This window comes from Lampetra planeri, chromosome 63, assembly GCF_965212315.1.
Source record: "Lampetra planeri chromosome 63, kcLamPlan1.2.h2, whole genome shotgun sequence".
In the NCBI taxonomy this organism is placed as follows: domain Eukaryota; kingdom Metazoa; phylum Chordata; class Hyperoartia; order Petromyzontiformes; family Petromyzontidae; genus Lampetra; species Lampetra planeri.
In genome coordinates, this window is record NC_136169.1 from 1,614,558 (window position 1) to 1,634,591 (window position 20,034).

General features: G+C 52.3%; 1 protein-coding gene across 1 annotated transcript in view; it reads right to left on the reverse strand.

Moving 5' to 3' along the window:
* Positions 1 to 580: 580 nt before the first annotated feature.
* The window catches only part of LOC144736803 (uncharacterized), a 64,922-nt gene continuing 45,468 nt past the window's right edge, over positions 581 to 20,034 (reverse strand). Inside the window, exons 2-5 of the mRNA XM_078619447.1 lie at positions 17,360 to 19,890; positions 16,653 to 16,776; positions 13,448 to 13,745; positions 581 to 596 (exon numbers count right to left, since the gene is read on the reverse strand). Coding sequence (XP_078475573.1) covers positions 581 to 596; positions 13,448 to 13,745; positions 16,653 to 16,776; positions 17,360 to 19,890 — 2,969 coding nt within the window. The remainder of the gene's footprint in view (positions 597 to 13,447; positions 13,746 to 16,652; positions 16,777 to 17,359; positions 19,891 to 20,034) is intronic.

Genomic DNA, 20,034 nt, shown 5'->3' on the forward strand with positions numbered 1-20,034 from the left:
CTGCACATTTCTTTACCAAGGAGTCGTGCTTAGCGTGCCGACACTGAAGGCAAAGATCCCCCGTGTAGCCTTAACAGACTGTTCGGGGCAAGTGCTGTTCGCACACGACAGCGTGGGTGACCAGAACCACGTCCGGCCGCCTTTGTCTCCCTCGCGACGATGTTTACTACAACACCGCCGCACCACGTACTCATTTGAGGCTGAGTCGACCTAGGGGGAGGCCCAGGACCGGATCAGATAATCGTCACCGCTGTTGGTGGCCGTGAGCGGGAATCGAACTTTGGTTTCCGGGTTCGTCGCGCAGCGTAGCGCTAACCGATGCACCACCGCTCCCGCATAGACAAAAACAAAGATCCCCCGTGTAGCCTTAACAGAGTGTTAGGACAAGTGCTGTTAGCGAGCAGCAGCTATGAAGCCCGGAGCTGTCGTACATGACAGGGTGGGTGGCCAGCACCACGCCCGGCCGCCTTTGTCTCCCCAGTGGGAGGAGGGGGTAGGGGGTTGACCAGAGTCGCTACACCGCTACTGGAGACGAGGCGAGGGGTGGTGGCGAGGTGGACACGGGGAGATGTTAAACACTTCATGCGACCAGCACCCTGCACTCGAGTTCAGTGCCGGACGAAGCGAGTGCGGGGGCATGTAGCGTGATGTTGTTATAAAGGTGCCCCTAAATAAATAAATAAACACTTAAATATTAAAACACAATTTTTTTAAGTTGGGTAGTAAAGTGAGTGTATTTTTCGATGTAAAGCTTTCGTGACTGCAGGGATTCATCTTCTTGGTTCTTTCGGTAAAGTCACGTAGAAGGGAAATAATAAAATAATAAAAATAAAACATAATAAAATAATTCTCACGACAGACCTGTTCTCCTCCTGAGGACGGCTGCTTGCGTTGTGGCCGAAACGTCGTGACAATTATTTTATTATGTTTAATTTTTATTATTTTATTATTTCCGTTCTACGTGACTTTACCGAAAGAACCAAGAAGAAAAAGTGAGTGTATTTTTTCATTTGCTATGCAGCCAGATAATGCGACACATCGCTAACCTTTTTTTTTACCCTTTTATCTGGCAACAAAACTGACACCTTTTTTTACAAGGAGTCATGTTTGCATAGACCACAATACCTGCAGTCGGAATGCAAACAAAAAACACAACTCTGCTAATGTATGCACTGTCCTTGAAGTTGATTGGTCCACACCCGAGACAGCTTTTCTTAGAGCCTAGCCTCACATGGTGTTGGACCAGATGACGCCAAAAGGCGCACAACTCAAAGACAATGCACCATCAGAGTATGAGAGCTCGGGGTAAGCATTTACACCATTGGTACCTCATTTGCCAGAAGAAAACATATGATAATTGTTTTTTTACGCTTTTATCTGGCAACAAAACTGACGCGGTCGTTTTTCATAAAAGTCGAAGGCGGTATAGTACTATAGTGATAGAGCAAGTGCAGAATCACTGAACCGGAATTGACAGCTTGAAAGCATTTAGCGCGGGGCCCGTAGCAACATCTGTAGCTACTTTCGCTACGAGGATCATCCGGCGTCTGCTCGAGTTAGTTGTCTTGTATCGCTCCGTCTCCCCTTACGACGTCCATCTCCTCGCACTTGGCCGCCCGCTCTGTTATTTTAGTCTCAAATGTTTACCTGTGTGTGTGTGCGTAGAGCATAGTGCAGCGGTGTAGAGTGGAGTGTGTGTGTGCGTATGTTTGTTGTTGAACTTCTTTCGCGCCGTACGTAGCCAAACCGCGCTAATCGGAGGTGCAGCGGGGGGGAGGGGCGACATCAAACTAAACACGCACACAAAAGCAGTTCTAAACAAATGAGTTCGTCAATCTAGATGATGACGATTTCAAAGTGCCATAGCTCCCAGTGGCTTCCTGACATCGGAAGGAAGAGAACGTTCCAGACGGCCGCAGCTAGAATCCGCCGCCGCTGCTGCTGCTGCGAGGATGAGCCGGAGTTGTCGTGATGGGTGGCTGACGTCCCCTTGACGACATCAGCCTATACGGTGTCGCCGTTCATTTGCGGCGAGCGCTCTCTGCGTGTAGTTGGCTGGAAGCTCATCTCGATATGTAGAGGACCGCAGAGCTCGGGCAATTGTTGATGGGGGCCGGCTGGTCACCGGTGGCTGCTGCTGCTGCTACTACTGCTACTGCTGCTACTACTGCTGCTGCTTCGGCTGCTGCTGCTGCGGCTGCTGCTGTTGTGTGAATTTAGCACGGCCTCGGAATGGATTCGCGATGCGCCCATCACCCGTTTCGATCGTCGGCGATAAAAAAAAACATTTCTCCCGAGGAGCCGTGAAGGTCCCCTGGGGCCAAGGCACCCCCCAACCCCTTCGCCACTCATCGTCCGTTCACCTGCGCAAGTTTAAATGACCGTTTCGTCAACTCGCTGCCGTGTGTGTGAGTCTGTGTGTGTAGCGCAGCGGTTAGCGCTACGCTGCGCTATGAACCCGGCGACACGGGTTCGATTCCCGCTCACGGCCAACACCAGTGACAATTATCTGAACCGGTCCCGGGCCTCCCCTAGGTCGACTCAGCCTCAAATGAGTACCTGGTGCGGTGTGTAAACATCGCCACTAGGGAGACAAAGGCGGTCGGGCGTGGTGCTGGCCACCCACCCCCTCGTGTGCCGTTCCGGCCTTCATAGGTGCTCGCTAACAGCACTTGCCCCTACAGTCTGTTAAGGCTATACAGGGGATCTTTGTCTTTGTAGCGGTTCGCGCAACGCTGCGCTATGAACCCGGTGATCCGGGTTCGATTCCCGCTCACGGCCAACACCAGTGACGATTATCTTAACCGGTCCTGGGACTCCCCGAGGTCAACTCAGCCTCAAATGTACTGTATAGTGTAGTGTATCGTGTAGTGTATCGTGTAGTGTATAGTGTAGTGTATAGTGTAGTGTATAGTGTAGTGTATAGTGTAGTGTATAGTGTAGTGTATAGTGTAGTGTATAGTGTAGTGTATAGTGTAGTGTATAGTGTAGTGTATAGTGTAGTGTATAGTGTAGTGTATAGTGTAGTGTATAGTGTAGTGTATAGTGTAGTGTATAGTGTAGTGTATAGTGTAGTGTATAGTGTAGTGTATAGTGTAGTGTATAGTGTAGTGTATAGTGTAGTGTATAGTGTAGTGTATAGTGTAGTGTATAGTGTAGTGTATAGTGTAGTGTATAGTGTAGTGTATAGTGTAGTGTATAGTGTAGTGTATAGTGTAGTGTATAGTGTAGTGTATAGTGTAGTGTATAGTGTAGTGTATAGTGTAGTGTATAGTGTAGTGTAGTGTATAGTGTAGTGTATAGTGTAGTGTATAGTGTAGTGTATAGTGTAGTGTATAGTGTAGTGTATAGTGTAGTGTATAGTGTAGTGTATAGTGTAGTGTATAGTGTATAGTGTATAGTGTAGTGTATAGTGTAGTGTATAGTGTAGTGTATAGTGTAGTGTATAGTGTAGTGTATAGTGTAGTGTATAGTGTAGTGTATAGTGTAGTGTATAGTGTATAGTGTATAGTGTAGTGTATAGTGTAGTGTATAGTGTAGTGTATAGTGTAGTGTATAGTGTAGTGTATAGTGTAGTGTATAGTGTATAGTGTATAGTGTATAGTGTATAGTGTATAGTGTATAGTGTAGTGTATAGTGTAGTGTATAGTGTATAGTGTATAGTGTAGTGTATAGTGTAGTGTATAGTGTATAGTGTAGTGTATAGTGTAGTGTATAGTGTAGTGTGTATAGTGTAGTGTATAGTGTAGTGTATAGTGTAGTGTATAGTGTATAGTGTATAGTGTATAGTGTATAGTGTATAGTGTATAGTGTATAGTGTATAGTGTATAGTGTATAGTGTATAGTGTAGTGTATAGTGTATAGTGTAGTGTATAGTGTATAGTGTAGTGTATAGTGTAGTGTATAGTGTGTAGTGTATAGTGTATAGTGTGTAGTGTATAGTGTAGTGTATAGTGTAGTGTATAGTGTGTAGTGTATAGTGTATAGTGTGTAGTGTATAGTGTAGTGTATAGTGTAGTGTATAGTGTAGTGTATAGTGTAGTGTATAGTGTAGTGTATAGTGTAGTGTATAGTGTAGTGTATAGTGTAGTGTATAGTGTAGTGTATAGTGTGTAGTGTATAGTGTATAGTGTAGTGTATAGTGTAGTGTATAGTGTAGTGTATAGTGTAGTGTATAGTGTAGTGTATAGTGTAGTGTATAGTGTAGTGTATAGTGTAGTGTATAGTGTAGTGTATAGTGTAGTGTATAGTGTAGTGTATAGTGTAGTGTATAGTGTAGTGTATAGTGTAGTGTATAGTGTAGTGTATAGTGTAGTGTATAGTGTAGTGTATAGTGTAGTGTATAGTGTAGTGTATAGTGTAGTGTATAGTGTAGTGTATAGTGTAGTGTATAGTGTATAGTGTATAGTGTATAGTGTAGTGTATAGTGTAGTGTATAGTGTAGTGTATAGTGTAGTGTATAGTGTAGTGTATAGTGTAGTGTATAGTGTAGTGTATAGTGTAGTGTATAGTGTAGTGTATAGTGTAGTGTATAGTGTAGTGTATAGTGTATAGTGTAGTGTATAGTGTAGTGTATAGTGTAGTGTAGTGTATAGTGTAGTGTATAGTGTAGTGTATAGTGTAGTGTATAGTGTAGTGTATAGTGTATAGTGTAGTGTATAGTGTATAGTGTAGTGTATAGTGTAGTGTATAGTGTAGTGTATAGTGTATAGTGTAGTGTATAGTGTAGTGTATAGTGTAGTGTATAGTGTAGTGTATAGTGTAGTGTATAGTGTAGTGTATAGTGTAGTGTATAGTGTAGTGTATAGTGTAGTGTATAGTGTAGTGTATAGTGTAGTGTATAGTGTAGTGTATAGTGTAGTGTATAGTGTAGTGTATAGTGTAGTGTATAGTGTAGTGTATAGTGTAGTGTATAGTGTAGTGTATAGTGTAGTGTATAGTGTAGTGTATAGTGTAGTGTATAGTGTAGTGTATAGTGTAGTGTATAGTGTAGTGTATAGTGTAGTGTATAGTGTAGTGTATAGTGTAGTGTCTAGTTTAGTGTATAGTGTAGTCTAGTTTAGTGTATAGTCTAGTTTAGTGTATAGTGTAGTCTAGTTTAGTGTATAGTGTAGTCTAGTTTAGTGTATAGTCTAGTTTAGTGTATAGTGTAGTCTAGTTTAGTGTATAGTGTAGTCTAGTTTAGTGTATAGTGTAGTCTAGTTTAGTGTATAGTCTAGTTTAGTGTATAGTGTAGTCTAGTTTAGTGTATAGTGTAGTCTAGTTTAGTGTATAGTGTAGTCTAGTTTAGTGTATAGTCTAGTTTAGTGTATAGTGTAGTCTAGTTTAGTGTATAGTGTAGTCTAGTTTAGTGTATAGTGTAGTCTAGTTTAGTGTATAGTCTAGTTTAGTGTATAGTGTAGTCTAGTTTAGTGTATAGTCTAGTTTAGTGTATAGTGTAGTCTAGTTTAGTGTATAGTGTAGTCTAGTTTAGTGTATAGTGTAGTCTAGTTTAGTGTATAGTGTAGTCTCGTGTAGTGTATAGTGTAGTCTAGTTTAGTGTATAGTGTAGTCTCGTGTAGTGTATAGTGTAGTCTCGTATAGTGTAGTGTATAGTGTAGTGTATAGTGTAGTGTATAGTGTAGTGTATAGTGTAGTGTATAGTGTAGTGTATAGTCTATAGAGAGCACCTTGTGAGTGCAGTGGTTCTTCACCTGGGGTGCAAGATGCCCTTTCTGGCGAGGTAGCGAGACACGGCCCAGACTTGCTGTTGTTTTAGAAGTCAAATAATCGCAAACACAAATCAAGCACGGGACACGTTCAATTACAACTCGCTTAGTTTAATGAAACCCGACTACCACGTGTGTATTACCACTGTGTAATAAAGGTCGTTGAAGCAGCTTCTGGAATCCGGTTTTTATTCGCTGTTCATTACAACACTCCTTCACGCTGCTGACAGACAGCGTGAGAGGGATAGAGAGAGAGAGAGACGCGTGGCAGCCTGGACCACGTGGCAGCCTGGACCACGTGGCAGCCTGGACCACGTGGCAGCCTGGACCACGTGGCAGCCTGGACCACGTGGCAGCCTGGACCACGTGGCAGCCTGGACCACGTGGCAGCCTGGACCACGTGGCAGCCTGGACCACGTGGCAGCCTGGACCCCCGCTCTCGCGTGGCCTCCTCCTCCGTTCGTTCCAGTTCTGTAAAAAATAAATAAAGCGTGCTGTTCTCCACCTGAGGACGGCTGCTTGCGTTGTGGCCGAAACGTCGTGAGAATTATTTTATTATGTTTTATTTTTTTATTATTTTATTACTTCCCTTCTACGTGACTTTACCGAAAGAACCAAGAAGATGAATCCCTGCAGTCACGAAAGCTTTAAATATAATTATTTTATTATGTTTTATTTTTATTATTTTATTATTTCCCTTCTACGTTACTTTACCGAAAGAACCAAGAAGATAAATCCCTGCAGTCACGAAAGCTTTAAATCGAAAAAAAGCCTCGAAAATTATCCCTGAAAATCATTATATATGTAAAAGAAAGAAGAAAAATATTATTGCAATATACATTAAATAAATTAACTGCTGCATCAAAATGTGTCATTCGAGCCATCGAATGACGCACAAAACACCCAGAATTCCGTGGCTGTTTGGTAACAGCGGCCGCTGCTCGGCACTAAGTGGCGGTAACGTCAGCACGGCGCCTGTGCCAGGCTAGGTGCACCTTGAGGCCAGGTGCACGATGGAAGCCTCGCATACCGCGTCAACCCGTTACGGTTTGCCCCGGATTCTTGTACAGGGAAATTGGGTTGTAAGGTCCACACGGCGTAACAGCCGTTTCAATACGGGCAAAGAAGTGTGTGTCTATCTGTGTTTGTGTTTCTCGCTTGTGATGGGACTTTGTAGGATGAACGTTGAGATGTATAAGCGGCGCGTGTTGACCAGTAAGGTTTGACTTTGCCTGTAACAAGGTAGGGCACTGATAAGGGGTTGACAGGTATGGGATCGCTGTTGGCAGGACATCATGGTACAGACCCAGGCGCCACGGGTCGACTGACTGAGATGAATGGCAGATGCATCATCTGCGCTCCTCACTGTGCCAACTTTCTGTGTTTTATCCGCCCGGCGCTCCGTTCGTTGTTGTGAGCGTCACTCCTCCGCCCCCCGTTGTTGTTGGAGGGCGACTGCCTCCAACTGCCCAGTAGCGTCCTTCACGAGCCTCCTCCACAGAGGCCGATTTTGACACCGCTGGTATCATTCATTGGCAAGTCCACTCAGCTCCACGTCCTCCTGTACCACATCAGCTCAATCTCTTCTCTAGCCCGTGCCACGCCCGTTTAACCCCCTCGATCCGGCCAAACACGTGTCCCGCATGGCTGGGGGCTACGTGCCCCCCCCCCCCAACACAGCCACTCCTGCCGGAGGAGCTCACTGATGTTGGAGACTGTGTACAGATGTTTCAACAATCTGTGAGCTCCTCGCACAATCCAGTCTGGTTAACCCCAGGACGGATCATAGGCAGGGCCAGCCTGCATGGTTCAAACCGGTGCAGTTGTTCAACAATCAAAAGAATATTTATCTTATACTGCGAGAAATCCGATGGGCCGCTAAGCTCCTTTTCACAGATTGTCCGGTCAACGGCTCCACGTTTCGGAAGCAGAGATAAGGGCGGGCACAACAGTGGCCGATAACAACAACAACAACAAACCCGGAGCTTCGTATTTATGGCAGAGGTCGCAACCGGGTACCCGATACCCGTACCCTACCCGATACCTGGCTACCCGTACCCGGCCAGGTACGGGTACGGGTACCCGTTTGCGACCCTGGTGCGGCCGAGTACGGGTACGGGTAGGCCGTGAGTCACTGGTGAGTAACTGTTTGACACTCATTTTGGGTAGGGTACGGGTAGGGAACGGGTACGGGTACCCGGCCGGGTACCCGTTTGCGACCCTGGTGCGGCCGGGTACGGGTAAGGAATCAAAACCCGTTTGCGACCTCTGATTTATGGAGGAGATAGAACCACGTGGCAGCCTCCACGGAGCAGCGTTACGCAGATTTTCAATATGAAAAAAAAACAAACCAGACGTTCAACACATTCAAAATCCACAGTTGCATTTGTGTTTAAATTTGTCTAATCCAAGCGAGCAAGTACAATCGAGCAAACGGACTTGTTTGCATAGTGCATACGGTGGTTATTTTAAATTAACATCAGGCTCAAGGCTCAAGCAGGCTTCGGTTCACGTACACACAAAGACAAAGATACCCCCCACCCTGATATAGCCTCCACAGACTGTTGGGGCAAGTGCTGTTAGCGAGGAGCGCCTATGAAGGCCGGCAGAGCACACGAGGGGGATGGGTGGCCAGCACCACGCCCGGCTGCCTTTGTCTCCCCAGTGGCGATATTTACACACTGCACCAGCTACTCATTTGAGGCTGAGTCGAACTAGGGGAGGCCCAGGACCGGTTCAGATAATCGTCACCGGTGTTGTTGGCCGTGAGCGGGAATCGAACTCGGGTGGCTGGGTTCGTGATGCGTAGCGCTAACCACGACACTACCGACACACACACACAAAGACAAAGATCTCCCTATAGACCATTGGAACCTCATTTGCCAGTAAAAATATGATAATTGTTTTTTTACCCTTCTATCTGGCAACAAAACTGACACCTTTTTTTTACAAGGAGTCATGTTTACATAGACCACAATACCTGCAGTCGTAATGCAAACACAAAAACCTAACTCTGATAATGTATGCACTGTCCTTGAAGTTGATTGGTCCACACCCGAGACAGCTTTCCTTAGAGCCTAGTCTCACATGGTGTTGGACCAGAACTTGTTGTGCACATTATCAGAGTTATGTTTTTTGTTTGCATTATGACTGCAGGTATTGTGGTCTATGTAAACATGACTCCTTGTAAAAAAAAGGTGTCAGTTTTGTTGCCAGATAGAAGGGTACAAAAACAATTATCATCTCCCTATATCCTTAACGAACTCATGGAGCAAGTGATGTTAGCCAGCACCCACCCACACACACATATATACATACACTCCGATATCTATTTATAAAACATGCACGTGTACAGCAAGACCCTGTGTCAATCCACTGCTGGATGAGACCATACTTCACCACGCTGGTCTGTGCGGATTGGGATCATAGATGTCAGATCAGTACAACGGTGGCGTTTGCTCCACCAATACGCAAGCCCCAAAGTCGATCAGTATCGAGGTCTCAGGGGCCGTCCATAAATGACGTCACGCGATTTTGGACGATTTTTGACCCCCCCCCCCCCTTCGTCACACGGCGTCACAAAACGTCAGACCCCCCCCCCCTCAAATATGACGTCACAAAGCTCTGCCCCCCCCCCCCCCCAAAAAACTAAAACATGCTTCAAATCGCTTTAAACTATTGTCATTGTAGTGCGTATTTAATGTGGCGCTGCACTCTGATGTTGTAGGAGAAAACATTTATTAAAACGTCTATTTAATTAAGTAGAACGTGTTGTCTATATTTATTTAAAGTTGCGCCTTTTGATGTGACGTCACATTTCTCAAACCCCCCCCCCTCCCCCCCTCGTCACACATCGTCACAAATATCTGCCACGCCCCTCCCCCCAGGTGCGTGACGTCATTTATGGACGGCCCCTCATTAAAAATCCACACGTATCGTTAACCTGGGCCTATAATTAAATTCGCGTTAGTTTTCGATGCGCATGAGATGTTAACCACCTCGCCTGGTATACAGGAGGTCGTGGGTTCAGTGATCACAAATGATAGTTCGACGAAGTGGCTTATCGCGTGGAGCGGGGTGGTTGGGGAGGACAGACTGCATGCGCCTAATGTAGCCAATGGGAAGCGATTGCCACACAATGACTGACCAATGAAAAGCGTCGAGGGGGTTGCGCCCGGTATGCGAGCCGTTACGGGGTTGAGTATGGGGTCGAGCATGGGGTCGAGCATGGGTTCGGAATCCCAATTAGTGGATTAACGAATGGCTACTAATTGTCTCGATTCCTGATCCATAACCCCGATAGTACTCTTTGGATCTTTCGGTAGAGTCACGTGGGTAGAAAAATAAAAGATCACGACGTTTCGATCGCAACGCAAGCAATCGTTATCAGTTGGGACAACCACGGCAAGAAGTAGTTTACTACCTCGCCTGGTGGGTTCTGCTGAAGTAGTTTTTTCTGCTGAAGCAGTTTTTCGCTTGCTGTGGTTGTCCCACCTGATGACGATTGCTTGCGTTGCGATCGAAACGTCGTGATCTAGTATTTTTATGCCCACGTGACTTTACCGAAGATCCAAAGAATATGGATTTCTGCAGTCACGCAAGCTTCTAATCAACTCCGAAAGTGGCGAGATGTTAACTACCTCGCCTGGTGTGCAGGAGGTCGTGGGTTCGATCCCGACCCTGACGCCTGCTGCTGTATATTTGGAGTTTGCGTGTCTCTCTCTCTCATCATCATCACGGTGGCTAGGAGATGTTAACTACCTCGCCTGGTGTGCAGGAGGTCGTGGGTTCGATCCCGACCCTGACGCCTGCTGCTGTATATTTGGAGTTTGCGTGTCTCTCTCTCTCATCATCATCACGGTGGCTAGGAGATGTTAACTACCTCGCCTGGTGTGCAGGAGGTCGTGGGTTCGATCCCGACCCTGACACCTGCTGCTGTATATTTGGAGTTTGCGTGTCTCTCTCTCTCATCATCATCACGGTGGCTAGGAGATGTTAACTACCTCGCCTGGTGTGCAGGAGGTCGTGGGTTCGATCCCGACCCTGACGCCTGCTGCTGTATATTTGGAGTTTGTTATAAATATCCACGCGATGATGATGATGAAGCCACTTTCGTTGAGCTCTCATTTGTGATGACCGAGTCGCTTCTGAAATAAAGGGAGCTACACAACTCAGTGAGGCCTTACCTGGTAAGATGAAAACTTTTTATAGTTTAGTTAAGTTTACAGTGTTTCGAAATGCAATATTTTTTATTCATTACTTTCTCTTCCAGCGATGTCAGATGCCACTGCTGTTTGTTTGTTATCAACAATGCTATATGTACAAAAAATTATGATCATAACACCTGTTATGCACTGTGATCACCCATCCAAACATTATCCAGGCTCAGGCCTGCTTAGCTTGCGAGACCAGACGAGACCCATACTCAACTGAGTGGTGGAAATCCCACGTTCCCACGACGGAGCCGGTACATCCGTGTATATTCGACTGCCAGTGTAAACACTTCACGAAGTTGTAAACTGTACTCAAATTTTACCTGCCCTGAAGCGATGATGGGCTGACCTGCCAAACCCACCCACCGGAACATTTCTCGCAAACGTTGCTCAGACCCCCCCATGGGTGTAGGGCGTGTCGGCGTAAGGCACTACCACTAGAGTACGCCGACAAATGAAGGCCTGAGGGTAGCTCAAATTGTCTATTGGACGCCACGCGGTTCCCAGAGCAGATAGAGGCGCAGCCCTGCAATGCCTTGCAGGGTGAGGTGAGTAGTGGTGAGGTGAGTAGTGGTGAGGTGAGGAGCAATGGTGAGTTGACTCGGCGGGTGAGGTGGGGTGAGGCAGGAGGTGCCAGGAAGCGAGCGGCATCCGCGATGAGGCGACGAAGCCAACGGGATTCGCTTCTTCATCATCATCATCAGCAACTGGAGCCTCCGTCGCCAGCCACTAGAGGCCGCTCTCCACCCCCCACCACCCACCCTCCCCGCTCCCACGAGGATTCGTGTCACGAGCCTCTCAGTCTGTGTCCATCACGAGCAGCTGAGTCCCGGACTCAAACCCAGCCTCTCAGTGGTGCTAGCTATGCGACTTTTGACACGGCCATTATGAACTCAACCAAAGTGAGACGAGGGTGGAGTGGTGGCAGAGTGGTTAGCGCACTGCCAAAAAGTGGGATTCCCAGGCACGGTTAACATCAGTGGCCAGTGATGCCACAGACTAGGCCTTACCCTTCCCCTGACCATCGTGGTGAAGTATGGTCAAAAACACCACGCAAAGTCATGGTACGGGGAGGTCTTCTTCAATTGGTCAATTGATAATGACTGGAATTGCTTACGCATATCGAGAGAGAGAGAGAGAGATACCCAGAGATGCAGGTGTCAACCCCATGCTGTTGAAGTTGATGATTCAGACACAGCCATTGTGAATTCCGTGTGTGTGTGTGTACGTTGAACTTCTTTCGCGCCGTACGTAGCCAAGCGTCAGAATCGGAGATGTGGGAAAATGACAACAATCTAAACACACGAAAATCAGTTCTAAATAAATGGGTCTCTGTGTGAGTCTATGGGTCTCTGTGTGAGTCTATGGGTCTCTGTGCGAGTCTATGTGTCTCTGTGCGAGTCTATGGGTCTCTGTGTGAGTCTATGGGTCTCTGTGTGAGTCTATGGGTCTCTGTGTGAGTCTATGGGTCTCTGTGTGAGTCTATGTGTCTCTGTGCGAGTCTATGGGTCTCTGTGTGAGTCTATGGGTCTCTGTGTGAGTCTATGGGTCTCTGTGTGAGTCTATGTCTCTGCTGGAACTGAGGATAAAGACTCACACAAAGACCCATAGACTCGCGCAGAGACCCATAGACTCACACAGAGACCCATAGACTCACACAGAGACCCACAGACTCGCACAGAGGCTCATAGACTCACACAGAGACTCATAGACTCACACAGAGACCCATAGACTCACACAGAGACCCATAGACTCACACAGAGACCCATAGACACACACAGAGACCCATAGACTCACACAGAGACCCGTAGACTCACACAGAGACCCATAGACTCACACAGAGACCCATAGACTCACACAGAGACCCATAGACTCACACAGAGACCCATAGACTCACACAGAGACCCATAGACTCACACAGAGACCCATAGACTCGCACAGAGACCCATAGATTGTTGTCCTTCACCCCCCTCCGCACCTCCAATGAGCATGGTTGGCTACGCACGGAGCGAAAGAAGTTCAACGTACGTGATGTACATGACAATTTGCATTCTTTGCGCACTCACTATTTACAAATGAACCGAGATTGTACATCCGGGCTGAACTGCACTGACCCCGGATAGATCCCCCCACTCCTGCCAACACCTCCATCCTGGGAGAGATCACTCGCGTCTCCCAGCACCTCCACCTCCTCCTCCTCCTCCACCTCCTCCTCCTCCTCCTCCACCTCCACCTCCTCCTCCTCCACCTCTTCCTCCTCCTCCTCTTCCTCTTCCTCCTCCATCCCGGCCTCCTCCTCAACCTCCCCCTCCTCCGTCTCCTCGTCTCCGTTGAAATATTCCCCGCGGTCCAGCTGTCCCGACGTTTCGTGGAGACCACCACCACCACCGCCGTCGCCACCACCGCCATCGCCACCACCACCACCACCACCGCCGTTGCCACCACCGCCACCACCGAAGCCACCACCACCACCAACGCTGCCACCACCGCCGCCGCCACCACCACCACGACCGCCGATGCCACCACCGCGGCCGCCACCACCACCACCGCCACCGCCGATGCCACCACCCGCCACCACCGAAGCCACCACCGCCGCTGATACCACCGCCACCAACGCCCCCACCGCTGCCACCACCACCACCACCAACGCCCCCACCACTGTCCCCACCGCTGCCACCGTCGCCACCACCACCGCCGTCGCCGCGAGCGACAGCGGCGTGAGTGAAGGGAGGCGCCGTCGTCGTGGAGCGACGGTGATCCGGCCAGAGAGGCAGGTTCGCGTGGCCGCCGCCGCCAACGCCGCCAAAGCTCCCGACTGGAATTGCTGGAGACGGGAGCGGGGAGGGTGGGGGGGAGACGTTGAGACGAGACGCCATGATGATGGTTGTGGTGGTGGTGATGGTGGTTGTGGTGCTGGTGGTGGTGATGGTTGTGGTGGTGGTGATGGTGGTGATGGTGGTGATGGTGATGGTGGTGGTTGTGGTGGTGATGGTGGTGATGGTGGTGATGGTTGTGGTTGTGGTGGTGATGGTGGCGCTGGTGGTGCTGGTGGTGATGGTGGTGGTGGTGATGCTGGTGGTGGTGGTGATGGTGGTTGTGCTGGTGATGATGGTGGTGGTGCTGGTGATGATGGTGGTGGTGCCGGTGGTGATGTTGATGGTGGTGCTGGTGGTGGTGATGGTGGTGATGGTGGTGGTGGTGATGGTGGTGGTGGTGGTGCTGATGGTGGTGGTGCTGGTGGTGATGGTTGTGGTGATGGTGGTGGTGGTGCTGGTGATGATGGTGGTGGTGATGGTGCTGGTGGTGATGTTGATGGTGGTGGTGATGGTGGTGATGGTGATGGTGGTGATGGTGGTGGTGGTGGTGGTGATGGTGGTGATGGTGGTGGTGGTGATGGTGGTGGTGGTCGTGGTGCTGGTGATGGTGGTGGTGCTGGTGATGATGGTGGTGGTGCTGGTGGTGGTGGTTGTGGTGGTGGTGGTGGTGGTGATGGTGGTGATGGTGGTGGTGATGGTTGTGGTGGTGATGGTGGTGGTGATGGTGGTGATGGTTGTGGTGGTGATGGTGGTGGTGGTGGTGGTGATGGTGGTGATGGTGGTGGTGGTGATGGTGGTGGTGGTCGTGGTGCTGGTGATGGTGGTGGTGCTGGTGATGATGGTGGTGGTGCTGGTGGTGGTGGTTGTGGTGGTGGTGGTGGTGATGGTGGTGATGGTGGTGGTGATGGTTGTGGTGGTGATGGTGGTGGTGATGGTGGTGATGGTTGTGGTGGTGATAGTGGTGATGGTGGTGGTGATGGTTGTGATGGTGGTGGTGATGATGGTGATGGTAGTGATGGTGGTGATGTCAACTTGTAACACTGCACCACCACCGCACAGCTCTCGTGGGGAGAAAGGAGGAAGGGCAGAATCCGAATGTGATACTTTTCAGTTATTTCGCTTGTTGTTGCGATCGAAACGTCGCGATATTTCATTGATTTATTTCCACATCTACGCGACTTTACCGAACGAACCTAAGAGTATGAAATCCTGCAGTCACGAAAGCTTCTAATCAAAACCAGAATATGCATTTCGATTTAAAGCTTTCGTGACTGCAGGGATTCATCTTCTTGGTTCTTTCGGTAAAGTCACGTAGAAGGGAAGTAATAAAATAATAAAAATAAAACACAACACAATAAAACACACAGATACCTATTTTATTGTATTTTATTTTTATTATTTTATTACTTCCCTTCTACGTGACTTTACCGAAAGAACCAAGAAGATGAATATGCATTTATACTGCAGGAGGAATCTGATGAGCTATTAAGCTATTTTTTCACCGGTGTTCAAGAAACTCGGAGGCCCCAGGAGGAAGACGAACCACAGTTGAGGAGCGGGGAAGGTCAGTGGTGGGCGCAGCAGCAGCCGCCGATATTAGGAAGCCACTGGAGCTATGGCTCTTTTAAATCATCATCTAGATTGTCAAACTCATTATGCACTCACACAGAGAGCCATAGACTCACACAGAGAGCCGTAGACTCACACAGAGAGCCGTAGACTCACACAGAGAGCCGTAGCCACACACAGAGACCCATAGACTCACACAGAGACACAAGGACTCACACAAAGACCCACAGACTCACACAGAGACCCATAGCCTCACACAGAGACCCATAGACTCACACAGAGACCCATAGACTCACACAGAGACCCATAGACTCGCACAGAGACCCGTAGACACACACAGAGACCCGTAGACACACACAGAGACCCATAGACTCACACAGAGACCCGTAGACTCACACAGAGGCCCGTAGACTCGCACAGAGACCCGTAGACTCACACAGAGACCCATAGACTCACACATAGACCCATAGACTTACACAGAGACCCATAGACTCACACAGAGACCCATAGACTCACACAGAGACCCATAGACTCACATAGAGACCCATAGACTCACATAAAGACCCATAGACTCACACAGAGACCCATAGACTCGCATAGAGACCCATAGACTCACACATCATCATCATCATCATCGTCGTCATCATCATCATCATCATCGTCGTCATCATCATCATCATCGTCGTCATCATCATCATCATCATCGTCGTCATCATCATCATCGTCGTCATCATCATCATCATCGTCGTCATCATCATCATCATCATCGTCGTCATCATCATCATCATCGTCGTCATCATCATCATCATCATCGTCGTCATCATCATCATCGTCGTCATCATCATCATCATCATCGTCGTCATCATCATCATCATCGTCGTCATCATCATCATCGTCGTCGTCATCATCATCATCGTCGTCATCATCATCATCATCATCGTCGTCATCATCATCATCGTCGTCGTCATCGTCGTCATCATCATCATCATCGTCGTCATCATCATCGTCGTCGTCATCATCATCATCGTCGTCACCGTCGTTTCAGCTGGCGACCTCCGGATTGAAAGTCTGGTGCGCTGACCGTTAACACCACAGTGGGGGGGGGGAGGGGGGAAAGGGTGGGCAGTGGGGGGATCGGGGGGGAGGTGGGGGGGAGTTGGGGAGGGGAACATTGGGATAGAGGGAGGGGGGATGGTAAAGAGGGAGGAGGGGAGTTTGGGAGAGGGGGGTGAGGAGGGGGTGGGGGAGAAGGGGGGGAGAGAGTTGGGGGGAGAGGGGTAGATGGGGGAGGGGGGGAGTTGGGGGGATTATGGGGAATGGGGGGGGGCTCGTTGTGGTGAGCGTACCCGGTGGCAAGGCAGAGGAGGTGGGGGGGAGCCCGCTGAGTAGGAGGAGGGGACCCTCCAGTGACACCCGCCTGCCCCTCCTCGTGACGGTGCTGTTGCTCCAAACGTGGGTGCCCATGTGCACCTGCAAAGACAAAGATCCCCCGTGTAGCCTTGACCAGACTGTCGGGGCAAGTGCTGTTCGCGAGCAGCGGAGCATACGAAGGCCGGCACGGCACGCGAGGGGGTGGGTGGCCAGCACCACGCCCGACCGCCTTTGTATCCCCGGTGGCGATGTTTACTACACACCGCACCCGGTACTCATTCGAGGCCGAGTCGACCTAGAGGAGGCCCACCAGGACCGGTTCAGATAATCGTCACCGGTGTTGGTGGCCGTGAGCGGGAATCGATTTTGGGTCGCTGGGTTCGTAGCGCATCGCCCTAACCGCTGCACCACCGCTCCACACCTGCATCATAATAGTCATCGGTGTCATTGTCGTAATTTTCATCATCATCATCACCACTTTCATCATCGTCATCATAATAGTAATCGTTGTCATCATCACAAACTGCATCATCACTGTCACCATCGTCATCATAACAGTAAGGTTATCACGGTGTGCGCGTTCCGGTTTGCTACGAAGAGCGTTCCCGAACGGAAGAACCCGCGTGACGGCAGAAGCCCCACCCACCGCGACCTTCCGCGACCGCGACCTCCCGGCACGTACCTTGAGGTTGCCCTTGGTGGTGAAGGCCCGCCCGCAGACCCCGCACGCGAAGGGCCGCTCCCCCGAGTGGGTGCGCTCGTGGATCTGCAGGGCGCTGCTCGAAGAGAACGACTTGCCGCACGTGGGGCAGTCGCGCTGCTTGTGCGAGCGCCGGCCCGCCGGGGACGACGGCGACCCCGCCGCTACAAGTCCGTGCGAAGACGCGGCGAGCGCCGGTCGCTCGCCGACGCCCGCGGCCGGAGCCGTCCACGCTTCGCCCGCGCCGCCGCCGCCGACGCCGCCGACCGCCGAGATCGTCGGGAAGTACCCCGGCTCCGCGCCGCCGACGCCCGCCGCGAACAGGGCCGCGGCGTCCGCGGGCAGGTCGGCGCGGTGGGTCATCAGGTGCTGCTTCAGGTTGCCCTTGGTGCTGAAGCCGCGGCCGCAGTAGGTGCACAGGAAGGGCCGCTCCTTCGTGTGGCTCCTGTGGTGGATCTCGAGCGCGCTCTGGCACGAGAAGCTCTTGCCGCACGTGAGGCACGCCACGCAGCGCGCTCGCTCGCGCTCCCGGCCGGCAAGCGCCGGGCGGCCGCCGCCGCCGCCGCCGCCGGGACGCGGCCACTCCGCTTTGCCGGTCCCCGCCTCCTCTCTCGGCTCGGGGCCGGCGTCCGACGGCGGCGACGCCGAGGCCCCGGGGCTCTCCGACGCCCGGTCGCTCGGCGGCGACGCCGTCCCGGAGCCGCCGTGGCCGCACGGCCGCTGGCGGCGCTCCGGCCCGACGTCCGTCGTCCGCGGCGCCGGAGATTCTGGGCTCGGCCAGCGGGCGGCGGGGGGAGCTCGCCGCCCGTCGTGGTCGCCCGCGTCGGAGCTCCCGTACTCGGACGTCCCGTCGTCCCGGTCCGCAGCACCGCCCCCCTCCTCCTCATCAACCTCCTCCTCCTCAACTTCCTCGACCTCCTCGTCCCCGCCCGCGACCCCCTCGACTTCGGCGTCCGGGCTGCCACCTCCTCCTTCTCCTCCGTCCGGCATCACCGCCGCGGCGCCCTTGTGCACCGAGTAGTGCGCCTTGAGGTTGCCCTTGGTGGAGAAGGCGCGGCCGCACACGCGGCACTGGAAGGGCCTCTCGCCCGTGTGCGTGCGGTAGTGCATCTTGAGCGCGCTCTGGCAGCTGAGCACGCGGTGACACACGAAGCAGCGGTTGGGCTCGGCGGGACGGCGGTCCATCCGCTCCACCAGCTGCTGCAGCTTGGACGTCTGGGGCGCTCGCGGGGGTCCGCCCACGTCTCCCGCCGCGTACCGGCCTGCCGCTCCCTCGGAGCTGAACGGAACGACGGGCGGCTGGCGGCCGCGAGGCCCGTGCCGCCATGGGGCCTGTGCTCCGACCAGGCGCGACGACAGTGACGCCGGATCGCCGCTGAAACCGGACAGCGACGCCGCCAGTATCGCCGCCGCCGCCGCCGCCGCGTCCTTGTCGCCGCTGAAGGTTGCCCCGAAAGGGATTCGCGGCCGCTCGTGAAAGCCGTCGCGGCACGAGCCGAGGCCCGCTCGGCCAGCCTGGCGGTCTCCGAGCGCCCGGCGTTCGCTAGAGCCGGGGCGGCACTCCGGGGCGCCGCCGTCTCCGCCGAACGCCTCGGAGGGCGAAGCTTCGGACTTCACCTCCATTCTGAGCGTGCGCTCTGGAGAGCTCCGGCCGTCTGCGAAATCGTCAACGGCGACGGGCTGGCTGGGCGGGCCTCCCCGGACGGCCATCGATCGGGTCGCCGTGCCGCCGCCAGCGGCGGCGGACGTCCCGCGGAGGCGGGAGCGGAGTCCGACGGGGGCCGCGCCGAATGGCGACGCGTTCCCGTTGCGCCGCGGGGAGGAGGAGGAGGCCGCCGGCGGCGGCGGGGACGTGGGGCCGCTCGGGACGGAAGGGATCGGCGGCTCGTTCCCTCCGTCGAAGTCCCCGCAGAGCCGCTGGGCTCCCGGGGAAGGTCCGCCGGCGGCGGGACGCGGCCGCTTGCCCCCGCGTGCCGTGAAGGCCGTGTGCGGGGCGATGAGCACGATCTGCTCGCGGATCTCGTCGATGAGCCGCAGCTGCTGGACCTGCTGCCGCTGCAGCGCCACCAGCTGGCTCACGATGGCCGGCAGCGTCGAGGGGCACAGCGGAGGAGGGGCAAGAGGAGGAGGAGGAGGAGGGGGAGGGGCGTGGAGCAGGGGAGCCCCGCTCCCATTTGGCGAGCTTCCGTTACCGATTTCATTGTCGCCGTCGCCGCCGGACCGAGGCTCCCGGCGGCGGTCCGGAGCGTCGGCCCGGCTCTCCGCCTCGTCGTCTTTCCCTCGTAGTCTCTGCCCGGCCACGTTGGGCGACGTCGGCGGACATCGTTGCTCGACGCGGTGTCGCGACGCCGCCGCCGCCGCCACCGCGAGCCTCTTCGAGAGTTGCTCCTCCAGGCGTTCGGAGCGCAGTCGCTTGAGGCCAGCGGTGGCGGCCGGCTCCGCCGAGGTCTGCGAGCGCCTCTCCTGGTGGAACCCCACGGCTCCGTTCCCGTTTCTCTCCCGGCTCGAGCCACCTGCGTGGAGAAATATAAAGAAAACGATGATTTTTTGTTACTTATTTGACCAGGCAAGGAGGCCCCACTGAGCTACGAGCTTCTTGTTTCAGAAGCAACCTGGCCACAAACGATAGCAGCTAAATGCTCTGAACACGTGACGTT